This window comes from Gobius niger (assembly GCF_951799975.1).
Source record: "Gobius niger genome assembly, chromosome: 6".
Lineage (NCBI taxonomy): Eukaryota > Metazoa > Chordata > Actinopteri > Gobiiformes > Gobiidae > Gobius > Gobius niger.
The window spans coordinates 11,198,762-11,212,936 of NC_136857.1; the positions used below are offsets into that span (position 1 = coordinate 11,198,762).

At 42.9% G+C, this 14,175-nt stretch overlaps 1 protein-coding gene across 2 annotated transcripts; it reads left to right on the plus strand.

Moving 5' to 3' along the window:
* The first annotated feature begins 6,911 nt into the window (after positions 1–6,911).
* Positions 6,912–8,503, plus strand: her9 (hairy-related 9). Of its 2 annotated transcripts, none has more exons than XM_079558682.1 (4): positions 6,912–7,210; positions 7,319–7,414; positions 7,524–7,611; positions 7,702–8,503. In XM_079558682.1, the coding sequence occupies exons 1-4, from the start codon at positions 6,980–6,982 to the stop codon at positions 8,238–8,240; spliced, it is 954 nt and encodes a 317-aa protein (XP_079414808.1). In that variant the 5' UTR covers positions 6,912–6,979; the 3' UTR covers positions 8,241–8,503. The 2 variants fall into 2 exon arrangements, with proteins under 2 accessions (XP_079414808.1, XP_079414809.1); XM_079558683.1 differs by having other exon boundaries at positions 7,705–8,503.
* Positions 8,504–14,175: the final 5,672 nt, after the last annotated feature.

Here is a 14,175-nt window from a genome sequence, read left to right on the forward strand (position 1 = left end):
CTACGCTCAAAGGGATGGAAAAAAACAGCACAGAGGAGAATAAAGAAGGGGGAAAAAAAAAAGTATAGGGGATGTCAGGACGCCTTTGGGAAGAAAACAAACTGCGGCGGCCAATGCGAGTTGACTTAATCTGATTAGGCTAACCTCATCAACAGCCCACTTTAAAGGCACAAGAAAGAGCTGAATTGGGGCGAGAAGCAAGAGAAAGGGCTCTGTCTCCGCTGAATGCACCATATTGTACTGGACATGCTGGTCCACAGATGGCAAAATGACAACAAGGCGCTTGAAAAGTGAAGCAAAAATAATTGATCTCAGTTTTTTTCCCTCTGTATGTATGAAAACGGCCAGTGGAGTAATCAGATTATAGAAGAATATATGAATAGTGGGGGGAAAAGCACTTCAGTCACGTTTTTGGTGCAAACATGTCTGCTTTGATGCTTTTGAAGGCTTTGACTGATTGGCCCCTTGCCTTTACCTAAGCCATGAGAAATATTTCCAGATTCATAATGATTAATTAAACCTTTTTTTTTTTTGTCAGCGCCTCCTACAGTTTCGGCAACACTACATCAAACGACAAATTATTTAGCGTTGCATGAAGATCTTAATACCAGATTTTAATATATCTTGCCACTCCCATATCAAGACAATCCCTAGCAACAATGCATGCAGAAATATTTCAACTTGGCACAATGGGATAGGCCTTTGAACTCTCTGAGGAGGAAAAAAACGTGCACATATTTTACCTCCAAATATTTGTTCCCTCAATATTTAGTTTAATTAGCCGCTAGCATCCAGGCAGTGTTTTGAGACTCTAAAAAAAAAAAAAAAAAACCTCTGCTAGAGAGCGGGGGTTGAATGGAGCAGCCACAGGTGTCCTTTCAAACAGGAGCTTAGGGCCGCGGCTGTTGGGATTGTGGCTTTGCCGGATTCAAAGGCCCAGGCACAAACCTCAGCTAACCGCGGCTTTGAAGTCCTGTTGTCAGCTCTGATTTGGAAACACAGACTGAGTGGTCATCTTTATCATCAGCATGGATCTGGTAGCTTTGGGGATTCATGTTGGATGTTATAGGCTTACATTGTAGGACAAGAAAGATGTAGTGATTATGTAATAGGGAAATCGTGCTAATGGTAAAATGCATTGTATTCACTTAAAGCCACACTGTGTAACATTTTCCCCAATAAATAACATTGAAATACAAGCATTTATTTTATGACAGATAGTTTCATCATTGAAAAATACCTCACAAACTTTGCTGTGAGCGGCACAGCTCTCCTAAGACATGACTGTAACTTTACTGGGAATGGGTACGTCTCCAGCTCGTCTCCATGGAGATGTGACTAAAGTCAGCAGAATTTGAGATTGAAACAGGTTAGGTTCTCATCCAAATCCATTCTTTGATTACCCACTACAGTCATAGCATTTTCTGTGTTGAGCTGGTCTTAGGGAGAGTGTCTTATACTGATCGCAATGGTTTAGTCCAAAATGTTACACAGTGTGCCTTTAATAGTACTGACATTCCTTATTTGGCTAAGCACATATGAGGTTTAATAGTTTGGAAAGCAACAAAATGCTGCCTCCCGCTGTACAAGTGATCTTTGAATAGAATCAATTTCAATTTTCAATTCAATTGTTTGTTTGTGCTTTTTAAAATTCAAGCAATGTAAAAGTAAAAATAGAAATAACTTGAGTAGAGTGTTCTAATACAAACCTTATTTTACATTACTGTCGTATATTATCATTAACCCAAGACACCAATATTGCTGCTACAATGTGTAGCTCTCAGCATTGGTGACTATTTAAGATTCAAGTTAAAAATTCAAGTTAAGAGCGGACAAATTTGTTGCTTAGGGTATACTTTAATCTCTACAATCATTTACAATCTTCCCCATCTTAGTAATAGACAAACTCAACCTCATTGTGCTGTAAGTACCTTGCATCTGTGCGCTCAGGACATTCCTGCATTTGCACCTCATTTGATCACAGCTTTCATCATTGCCACAGTGTCTGAAATTAGCCAGATCCAGCCAAACATCCTTCACAGGCGCTGGATGTAAGGGATTCAAAGCAGTAAACACATGACGCCATTGCCCTGCCTAAGGACTGTGCATAAAAGGCATTGTCCGGAAGCTCCTGCTAATTCACATATAATTGACTGTGCTCCTGCATTCTGCACGTGGATTTGGAGTGTACGGCTCATTGTAGTACAACAAATTAAGCAAGCGGCGCTCAAAGCCACCTCAGCGGCATTCACCACAGGGCTACCCAAAAAGTCCCAAACCAAATCACCCAACACAACTCTGCCCCCTTTCATCCTCCCGACATCTCCGCCTCTCCGGGTCCCTCTAGTAAAACTTAAGTCAAAAAGCAAAGCACTCGTGGCTCTTGTCTGGTGAATGCTGATCGTCTTTTAAGACATTCCTGCGACGCTAGCATCGACTTTAATGATGCTCTCACAACACAATCATCAGCAACCTTTCTTTTAGGTGAAGGGGAATTCCTGTTCGCTTTGTAGTTGGAGGAGACTTGCTTTTTATTGAAATGCAGGAATGAAAAGGGTCACTGGTGTCGGCATAACTTCAAATAAATGGAAAATTGAATAAGCGTCACATGTTTTTCGTCTCGCAAAGGTCTATAAATATGCATGTTGGGCAGCCTTTCAAATGGGAAAGGATGAATTCTGGACTAATGTGTGTTGATGTTCTGAAACGAGTGAGGCATGTTCTGAAATGCTTTTTTGTCTTTTTCATGAAACTTTCTAGCTATGCTTTTATATGCAGAGAGCCTGAAAGGACCTGTTGTTACTCCGTGCAAGCATCATCAGTCAGGGGAATCAGTCTGCAGTCTGATTTGTGTATAATCATTTTTCAACTAGTATTTTGTGATTTATAGTGATTTACCTTGTCTTTGTTGCACCTTGAGGCTGTGATTCGAAAGGCCATTTTTTTTATGGTGCAGGTTTTTTGGTCATTGAAGCGACCGATGGCCGGAGGCATTGTTATGCACAAGCAATAGTGACTGTAAAAATATATATTATTAGAGCACGTTAAAATGCATTAAAGACACCAAGAATGCGCCGCGGTATAATAGCTCTGCTTACTGCAACATACACTGGGAAATTTGCCACCTCTGATTAGAATAGTTTACCTTTATCCATTCGTTCTTGAACATTGTTTGGTTTATTTAGAGCCTCCTCATTTTCTCACCTAAAATCACCTTGTTTATGTCTTTAAGTGTATTTTATAATTTTGTACTTTTACCTCATCTCTTGGAAAATGTATTTATCTGTTTTGTTGTCTCAAATTTTCCTTTGTTTTTTGCTTGTTTTTGTTTCCTTTTGACTATATTTCTGTTGTTGTTGTTTTTTTAATTTATTTATTTTTTTATTTTATTCTATTTTGTAAATTTTGTCTAAGTATCTTGGAAGGGTTTGGGAGGACTATGGAGCAAATTTGTTTTGTCTGTGTGACTGTCCTAATGTGTGTTTTGTCCTGTCTGTATCTTGTCTTTTACTGTGTTTTGTTAACTGTAACTAGTGTTTTGTGTTAATGGACCCCCTCGAAAACGAGATGGCATTTTTCTGAATCGTCCCTTTTCACACTGGCCTGAGCTGTCTAATGTGGGCCAAATTAAATAAAATCTTTTTAGAAAGACAAAAAGAAACCGAGAGTACGTAGCACAGCTTAACAAAGGGGAAATGCAAGAATTAACTGAATTAGAAATACCACCAGCTGGAGGATCTCTGTGGAAGATAGTCCAGAACTAAGCCCTTGAATGGGTTCCTGTTGGAGCCCTAACATCAGGACTAAACCATCAGCATCTCATAACTAGCCCAGGTCGAAATTAGGACTAATCCAGGAGTAAAACAGTCTTAAGAAGCTAAATAAAGTAACACTACACCAGGACCACCAGGGTACATAAGAAACTAAAACTGACCCAGCCACTTAAACGATCCCTTTGAAACACTATAGTTTGATCACTCTGTGCTTAGATCAGGTTCAACAGGTGCCTCTCCTCCACCTCTCTTCCCTGCACCCGTCCCTCTGGACCGGTCTCTCCGAGCAGCATTAGACTCGTATGATTTGGAAAGACCCCAAAAGCAAATAAAAGACAGAAGCCAAGCACACACAGCTGGTCCTTGAGTCAGAGAGCAGATCCTGGGTAAACAAGAGTCCGGCATGCCTCAGCCTCCGCAACAATAGCTGATACTTCACTACACACTGGACTGCCTCCCAGCTTAGCAAAATTTTATTACATTTGGACTCTTTCAATTGACTGTCAGTCTGAAAGAGGATCACAGACTTTGTCATCGGTTTTGAGATTATCGAGGTCTGCATAGACTGAGTAATGAGTGCATTATGGAGGAACACCCACTGGTTTAACGTGGAATCTGCCGCTCATGTTAGATGTGAATGGGTGTCACTGCAGCAAATGGAAATAGGGAAATGTGGAGCCATAATGTCTTGGTTGTTGTATTTATAATATAAATTTACATAATGCAGCAATGGTTCTTAGGGTGTTTATTTGTGGACCCCAGTCTTTTTTGTTTTTTTTAATCAAATCATTTTTGTACAGCAGTTAACAACTACAAAAAGTGCAAGAAAGAAAGTGATTCGTATAAGCTCTATAGGGCTGTGTCGATTTCCTTTTGTCATGATCTGATATGCATCCAGATACTCACGGGCCGATCCGAAGTAATATTTACCTTAAAATGTGTAAAAAGAAAACAGTCCTGTGTCCAAAGTTTCTAAACCTTGGACACATCTGACATTTATTGAAGTGTTAAGATTGAAAAGTGCATCAACACAAAATGTAACAAAGTGTTGTTACTGGAAAATGAAGGAGTGAAGGATAAAAATGTGTTGAGAAGGATGAACTAAAAAGGATAAAAAGTATTGAAAGTGTTGCGATACTGGATAAAGTATCGATATTAGGTATTGTAGCAAAAAATCTAATATTTTATCCCAGCCCAATCTTAAAATTGCATAAAATGGACAATACAGTGAACAAAATGAATGAAAAGTAATTCACATTATTTTTTCTGCTCTATTTATAACACTGTGCCTTTGTATTTGGATAACTTTCCATAAAGTTACATCAAATAAATTGTCTCGCCTAGAGATGGATATTGGAATTGGGAAGCTACTGAACAAAATGACACATGAGCATAAGATGACATTTAAATGTGCCCAATGGCTGACATGCTTTTGGATGATTACTGTTCATCTCTTTCTTTTCAGTGTTACTTTCTCTCGTAATAAGAAACTATAGACACTTGTTTCTTTATTGTGCCAAGTCTCCACGTTTCATCCGACCACTCGCCTTTTATTGGCCTGTAGAAATGTGAACACGGGCTCCACCTGCTGGTGCTTTCTTAACTCTGAGCCTTTATCACCCATTTGTTGCTTTAGTATAACATATGTTTCATCTGGAAGGTCACTGTTATGTCATACAAACGTTTAATAATTAGCAAAATCTTTAATTGTACTTTCACAAAAGCTTACAAAAGAAAAATATGTCGTCCTGTTTGTTTTTACTACAGGCTGTCTTCTACGTGACAATATAGAATACGCCAGCAGATGGCGCTCCTCATCTGTGTCAAGTCCACTGTAGTTTTCTGGAGACTTTCGCCCATTTATCAGAAAAAATGTAAACATATTTCTGTCTTGTTAAGTGCCAGTTTATTGATAAATAAATAAATATATAGCACATCTAACAGAATTCCGAAACTTAAGTCAGAGTTGGAGTATTTTACTGGTTAGTATTAGCCTACACCTTATGGGCCATATTTGTGTGTCCGTGCCCAATACAATGTCCATCTGTTAATATGTTGACATGTAGAGAACTGCTCCAACTTCTCGCTCTCATTTCTGTAAGGTAGTTTCGGCACGTGCTCCGCGGGGACCGGAGAGGGCAGTGCGCGAGTGGCACGCGGACAGATGTTGCCCCGCCCTCCCGCTCCTCGCTCCTCGCTCTGGATGTCTGGGGGGGGGCGGTCGCTGAGCCAATCGCACGTCGCAGCGCCTCATTTGCATGGGAGCGGTGCTTCGCCATTGGCCCGGAGCGTGCCGCTGCAAACCGCCTCGCGTGCCATTACAGATGTAGACTCCCGAGAGGCGCGAGCGGGGATAAAAATAGTGTGAAGTGTGTTTGCTTAAGACGCGCCGGAACAAGACTCTGCAGGAAATAAATAAACCTCGAGTGACATTTTAGAGAAGATAGGCCGCGCTCTGAGGCTTGAGGTTAAAAGCGGAGCCCGTGAACATAAACTACTCAATAAAGTTTTGAAAGACTTTGAAACCAATTACAAGTTACATTTGTTTGAATTACACCATGTTTGGCGAGTATGGATTTTAGGGAAATGTATAATGACTTGACTTTGGGAACACTTCTAAAAACTCTAATGCCCAGGCAACATAAGAGGCTTCATTCGACCTAACTTTCTCTCAGACTTCACCATCACTACAAACCCTAATCTAGCTGTTTTAAGACTTTGACTTTGGGGCGCTATTGACTTGAAAGATTCACTCCACATTTCTCGTAGACGTGCACCCTGGCTCAAACAAACAGCGCTTCAATGTACACCTGAGTCAGGACCCACATTCTTCCACAGCACACACCTAACAGCTACATTTCTCCAGGAGCAAGGCGCATTCCCCTCTCTTATCGCTTCACAGCCGCCGCCGCCGCCGCCGCGCACCTCGCTCGCTTTGTTGTTTGTCCCTGCAGGGCTGATTGCGCAGCGCGTGACTGACGGCCCGCGGGGGTGTTGTCCAATCAGCGGCCTGCCCCGCGCCCAATGGGTGAGTCCTCGCTGCCATTGGTCGAGGCGAGTGTGGGAAAGAATGCAGAGAGGGTTTCACACGAACTGGGAGCACGCAGGCCGGGTATAAGTAGCTCCGCGGCGCGTGTCAGACGGCAGAAGCGCATCACGCTCCTTGAGACGCGTGGATAAACACGTCGTTATTCAGCCGCTCGTGGATGTTCGAACGCAACACGCGAATACTCTTTGACTCTCCTCCAACTTTTTTTTCTCCAACTTTGCCTTCACTCGCATTTCTTGCCAAAAGGATACTTTTTGCTTGTTTTTTGGTTTGGTTAATGATGCCTGCTGATACCATGGAGAAGCAGACCGCATCGCCCATCGCTGGTGCCCCCGCGTCCGGAACTCACACCCCGGACAAACCTAAAAACGCCAGCGAGCACAGAAAGGTAAGAATCGGCTCCAATGACTGACTTTATTTGCGTACAGTTTGGGATGTGAGGATCTATGCGAGAGACTTTGGAAGACACTAATCTTGAGTTCTTCGCTGTTTGCAGTCATCCAAACCCATCATGGAGAAACGCCGCAGAGCCCGAATCAACGAGAGTCTGGGGCAGCTCAAGACCCTCATCCTGGACGCGCTCAAAAAAGATGTAAGTCCAGTGCGCGAGCGTTGGCGAGCTGCGCCTTTTACGCACGAACTTGTCAATGCAAAGTTGGTGCGTTTGCAAACATAGACTAAATATCTTTAACTTTCCACAGAGTTCCAGACACTCTAAACTGGAGAAGGCGGACATTTTGGAGATGACCGTCAAGCACCTGCGGAACCTGCAGCGCGTGCAGATGAGCGGTGAGTTCCTATCCACGGAATTTGACCCCAAAACCAGAAAGCTCACTTTGCAAAGACTTGAGTGACTTATATTTCCTCTCCCTCTCCCAGCAGCCCTCTCTGCGGACGCCACGGTCCTGAGCAAGTACCGCGCTGGTTTCAACGAGTGCATGAACGAGGTGACGCGCTTCTTGTCCACCTCTGAAGGAGTGAACACCGAGGTTCGCTCCCGACTCCTCAGCCACCTGTCCAGCTGCATGGGCCAAATGATGTACCCCCAGCAGGCCCCTTCCCAGCAGCACATCGCGCAGCCTCTCCACGTGCAGCTGCCCTCCACGCTACCCATCAGCGGCTCCAAGCTCAGCCCTGCCGAGGCCGTGTGCCCCAAAGTCCTGGGGGGTTTCCAGCTCGTGCCCGCCTCTGACGGACAGTTTGCCTTCCTCATCCCCAGCCCATCTCCCGTCATCCCGCTCTACGCCAACGCAGGGCCCGTGGCTATTAACGCTAGTCCGATTCACGGGAGTTCTGTGCCACCTGCAGCCTCCCCCGTCCACGGCATGACATCCTTCTCTGGTGCCCCGCAGGCGGTGAGCCCCGTGAGCATCAGCGCGGGCTCCGAGAGCAGTGAACCCGTGTGGCGGCCCTGGTAGTCCCGGGGACCCGTCTGTGGACTGTAGCACATGGGTGTACCTGTGTTTTGGGACCCAGTTGTTCCTTAGTTGTTCCGTTTTAAGGGATGAACCTGTTATGGATGAAGTTATTTTTTTATTGTCTACTCCAATATTTGGATTCGGTGATAAAGTGTTGTAAATGCATTTGGACATTAATTAAACTGTTTAAAGTACTTAGTCTAGTTTTGTAAAGAGTCCTAACTGTTTGTCAAACCAAAGTGTTTACATACTTTTCTTTTTTTGTGTTGAACACGAGATATAAAAGAGGGCATGACCCATGTTTTAATAAAGATATTTTAAACATTATTCTCTGTCTTGCACTCATCTGCCACGTGTTCCTTTTCATTCCACGTTTTGCGTAAAGTTGCATTGGTTTTCTGATGCGTAAAGGTCAGACTTACTGATTGCTTGAACTCACACTTTTGAGACAGACATGATTTGTTGAGCATTAAACTTATTAGTTTAGTTCTCATCTTAGTTATTGCTCAAAGCTTGAGTGGGATATATCTGTAGGAGACAATGCCAGTATTTTTATTGCCATATAGGTAATTAAAAGTTTGAAAGGGGCTCATCCTGTATGCAGCGGGAGCTTTAAAAGCCTTAAAGCCTATTCATGAGCCTGGGAAATGTGCTCAGAGGTTAATGTCACTAACAGATTGCCTCAGTGAAAAGAGAATATGGAAGGATCCTGGCTTCCTTTTGTGCGTCAATTGTTCAGTGGCACTCTCAATAGGTCCACACCTCAGTCAAGGGAAAAGCGAGGGAACGCCGAGAGTGTGAGGGTAACCACAGCTTGAGAGACTTTTGCGGACAGATATGGCCAACGTCCGTTTCTGTCTGTAAACTATCTATCTGTGTGGGCACGGAGGTGGCGTGCAGGCCGTGTGTTCACCACTTACAGCCCGCGGCCACTGGGCCTCGGATTAGGTTACAGACTGGAGACCGCTTAAACGTCCCCAACATCAGTACTGCGCCGGCCTGCAGACACCTCCGCAAGACGCAAAGCACGCATTTCAACCAGGAAAAAACATGTCCAGTGTGCGTCAAAGACTTCATGGGCGGATAGTCAAGTTATAAATCCCTTTAAAGTAGACGTGCATTAATTCATCAAAGATCAAAGCTGCTGTTGGGCTGAAAAGCAGGTGAAATAAGAACTGGTTTCGATGTGGATCGTCCCCAGGGCCGTGGGTTTGCACTGACTTCACACAGAGAAGATCGAAACTCACTACGGCCCACAATATATTTTTTAAAGCAACCAACAGGTGAACGTAAATTATATGTATATAACATCAGCTATCAATAAGGCTAACACTCTTTTGCATTTCAATTGTTTCAAGGCCAAACATTGTGCCAGAAACATATGTTTGCCTAATGGAATGAAATGGGAGACTATCCTTATTTACGCACAACAGGTTTGCTCAAGGAACATGGATTGAACCTTTATTCATCATTTAGCATGTAGGCTGCTTTTTAGCACACAGTTGTACAGCCTGTTTCATAAGGTGGTAAACAGAGCTAAAATAGCCTACGTGACTAGTTCCCCCTCTCTCAGTTGGACCTTGTTCATCTGTGTAGTTGCGCTCTCGCTCTCACCCCGCGCTGTGCCAGTGCCCCGCGCATGACACTGCTTCCTCCCGCGCACAGACATACTGAAACACAGTTGGCAGCGCGTGTGGCTTCTGCGGTCGGTCCTACTGCCTTCGTGCCGTAGTTAATAGTTCAGAGATGCCTTTGTGCAGCTGAGGTCGTGAGAACCGAGCGAACTAGTCCGCCTGCGGCCGGGCAGTATGCCAGTCAGTAATCCGCACTGGCTGAGCGGAGGTGAGGAGGTGAGGAGGCTACACGCGTGTAGCCGCCGATTGGCCCGTAAACCGCCGGCTATTGGCTAAAATAAAAACAAAACATAAGTCTATAAAGTCTATGTAATGAAACAGGCTACACGGGATGGAGGACCACAATATATTTGCTATAGCTTTAAGTGTTGGGTCGGCTTATTGCGGGCTTTTGCCATATGCTCCATTGAACAAGGGCGTTTTAGTTTCAACACCAAATGAATCCTGAAAAATATGAATCATTATATAACCTCATAATCTGTACCTGCACTCCAAAGTGCACACGAACAACTGTCAAACTATTTGACTTCTTGACCGATGCATAGGCCAAATCAGGCGGGAACTCTCATCTCCCAATGATCTCCCAATGAATGGGATTCCAATAGAGGGCACGCAGAGTCCCGTGGGGCAGTGCACCGCGCGTCCCCAGGGAGAAGTCACCAATTGATGGGGGTATAGGGGTCATCAGCGCGGCCACAAATTACCATTCTCATTAGCGACTGAATGGAGTGGTCGCGCGCTCAAATTTACCGCCAAACTCTGGATAGCCTAACTTTTCCCTCCAAAATAACAGCTTTTGTTTCCACCAGGTTTTGTTAACTAGAAAAGACAAAAGTATTCTGTGTCCATACAGTGAGGAGCTGATGGGGCTCATGGGGGATTTCCGAAGGACATTCTTCAGCTCTGATCCACATACGAATGTGCATGTGCTCAAGTTATAGGTTCATAAGAGGACATCTGTGGCTCCAAGGAATTGTTTACCCCGTTTATCTCTCTATAAAGTAGGAAATGAAGACAAATCATTTTTTACATAGTTGAGTGCACAACAAAGAGTAGCGACAACAATATGTTGTGTGTGTACGTTAAAGTGTGAAAAAAGTAAAAGGCTAATAAAGGCCATTAAAAGGTAAAGACATACGTTTATAAATCTAGGTTAATTGAACAAAAATGGTGATAAGTTTTCTGCAAACTTAGTGTGGTTTATTACAGAAATGTGCACTTATATTACTGGACTATTTTAATTTGCATCTACAAGCCTGTTTGTATTTGCCTTTCACTTTTACAAAGAGCACAGATATACGCCTATTTTTGTCCGTGGGTCTGAAGACGCCTCAGAGGGATAGAAGGAAATGCTCTGGATGCTTTGGCCACAGGTTGTGTTGGGAGGGGGAGATGGGGGGGGGGGCAAAAGGAGACTGTCCCGGGACGCTCCTCTTGCACCTGTTCTCCTTAGATTCAGCTGTGACATGACAGCGAGGGCAAGGGCATAGAGAGCCAAGAGATACGCATACTAACGATTGCGCAAAGATTGTAAAGTTAAACATATTGTATTATTTTGCATTCCTTTTTGTGTGCTACAGAAACTATAAGAAAGGAAGAAGGAAGAGTGGACGGCCTGAGAAAATGGGTCCAAGTTGAGTGAAACTGGGACAACTGTGGTTTGTGCTTAACCAGGTGAGCCACAAGAACAACACCAAGATGAAGAAGTTGTCAGTGTGTTTCCCTGAGCACAAGTTCATACATTTGGTTAAACAGACAGGAATGACTTATGAGGAGCTGTTTTGTCAAAATGTTACTTCCTGCCCAATTGAAGGCAATGTAACTTGGCAAATGCATGAATTTAAATTGGGAAATGCATTTAATCAAAGTAAAGGGCGCTGTTGTGTCGTATACACTGTGCAAAGCTGCAGCAGTTTTCTTGTTGTTGACTTAGTTAACTTCACACTGAGTTTCAGAATGAACCACAGCTCAAATTGGTATGGTGTATGGCATCCGGTTGGGACATAGTTCCCAAAGACTGACACAGCAAGACATGACAGCGTAGAGATGCAACAAAACTTCCAAAAGATAGTGATGATATACAGCAACTTAAAGCCACACCGCGTAGAATTTTACCCTATAAATAAAGTTGAAATATTACCATTTATTTTATGACAGATATTTTCATCATTAAAAAATACCCCATAAATGTACAAACAAACATTTATGAGGCTCACCCCTCCAAAGGGATGACTGTAAACTTTACTGGGAGTGGGTCTCCAGCTCGTCTCCATGGAGATGTGACAAAAGGAAGTAGAATTTGAGATATAAACAGGTTAGTTTCTCATCCAAGTCCATTCTTTTATTACACACTGCAGTAACAGCGTTATCTGTGTCATTAGGAACATGTTTTGTTTTGCCGCAACAGTACAGTCCAAAATGTTACACAGTGTACCTTTAATAAACAACCCGTTTTCTCTTCCTAACTGTATTTTTGTTCCTAACTCTGACAAAATAAACACTTTTTTGGAGATAGTGGATATCATCACTATCTCCAAAAGATAGTGATGATATCCAGCAACTTAATAAACAACCTACTTTCTCTAACTTTGAGTACTATATCTGCAAACACGTCCTAGCATACTTTAAAATTTGAATTTATTTGCGGGTATAATTTGGATTTGGATACAAATGCAGGGATTTAAAATGTGAAAAATGAATATCAATAATGTAGTTCTTTTTAACAAGACAGAGGCTCACATTCTCATTGGCTACATTTTAAGTAATATAGTTACAAAAATAAAGAGTAATTTTAAATCATCTATTGAACTCCCTGGAAGCTGTAGAATGGTTATTGTGTTACAGAGTAAGGTGAAACAAAAACATAAGCATTTTTATAATTTGAACTAGGCTACTGAAAGTTAGCTACATTATGCCCTGTCCCATGCCACAAAAATGAGACTGCAATCAAATTAAAAAGTACAATTTCATACAATATAAAAGGCCAACATTTACAACAGGGTAAACACAAAGCTCTACAAGTTTCTCATACATATATTTCAGCTTTATAAAGAGACCTTTCAGAGCTCTAACTGCCTTTTCCCTGACATTGACGAAATCCTTCCAACCCGTCTGGCTGTCACACCTTCTTAACAGGTGTGCACTTTCATGTCCCGACTGCGGATCTCCTCCTCTCCCCCGCTGAGTGTATTTTAGGCCGTGCAGCACTTATCCCGGGCCGTGTGTGAGCAGACAGAGGAGGGGATGCAGAGGGTGGCAGGCGCGTCCCGGTCCGATCAGATATCACAGGAGCGGCGTGTGTTGTTGATCCTCGCCGCTTGTCTACAGGACGTATTTCTGAGCCCACTTTTGGCTTTTAGCAGCTTCTCCCGTTTCAAGGCATGAGGTGCGAGGCGTCCAGTCTGTGCCAGTGAGCAAATTCCAAGAGAGAAAGTGTGTCTTCACGGGGCTAGAGGTCGAGCCGGAGACTCCGAGGTGGCCTTCAAGGAGCTCCCCTTTTTATTTATGTATTTATCCATCCATCCTGTCTGTGCCAGGCTGCAGCTGCTGGGCTCTTTCAGCTCAGAAAGTCCCTGCGCTGTAGAACTAGATGATGATATAGCTTTAGTAAAATGTTAAGTCAAAATCATATCTCTCACGCAGGCAGATTAATATGCAGACATGCATCAGAACAGGGTGTTACATCCAGAAAATACATTTACTTCGAGCTTTAATTTATCTACCAATTACAGATAATAATTAGAACAAAATCCTTTTTTTTTTTTTTAGGATTATAGCCTTAATCTTCACAATTTTTAAAAGGTTTAGACATCTTCTACTTTCAGTCTGTGAGAATGACCAGTTCAGATTTCTCATAATGGCTTAATTCAAAGTGGACAACTCACTGCTGCCGCCTAGTGTCCAAACCATAGGACCACATAGGTAGTAAAAGAATGCCCCCCCCAAAAAACATAACTAACTAACTAACTGACTAACTAACTGACTGACTCACTGACTCACTGACTTATGTAACATAATATAAAGCAGAAAATGATATATGTGTGTGACTAAATTAAGTAACATGGAAGTCATTTGTTAATTCTTCCAATATATTAATTTAATTACAGTGTAACCTGTTTTTAAGATGTAGGTTCCTCTTAGTTCAGCTTCTTGGCCATATTTGCAATGAATAATGTGCTAATCTATCGAATGTAAATCCTTTCTTTTATGGTGGTTGTGATTTATGTCTTATGAACCTAATGATATTCCCATGGGTCACATGAGGCATGCGTCTCTCCACTTGCCCAGACTTGTCCTCTGTG

Excerpts from the sequence above, each read along its gene's own strand:
- her9 (XM_079558682.1), top strand. The coding sequence starts at position 6,980 with ATGTTCGAACGCAACACGCGAATACTCTTTGACTCTCCTCCAACTTTT. Across the intron at positions 7,211-7,318 it reads ACGCCAGCGAGCACAGAAAG|TCATCCAAACCCATCATGGA; the intron begins GTAAGAATCGGC and ends CGCTGTTTGCAG. Across the intron at positions 7,612-7,701 it reads GCAGCGCGTGCAGATGAGCG|CAGCCCTCTCTGCGGACGCC; the intron begins GTGAGTTCCTAT and ends TCCCTCTCCCAG.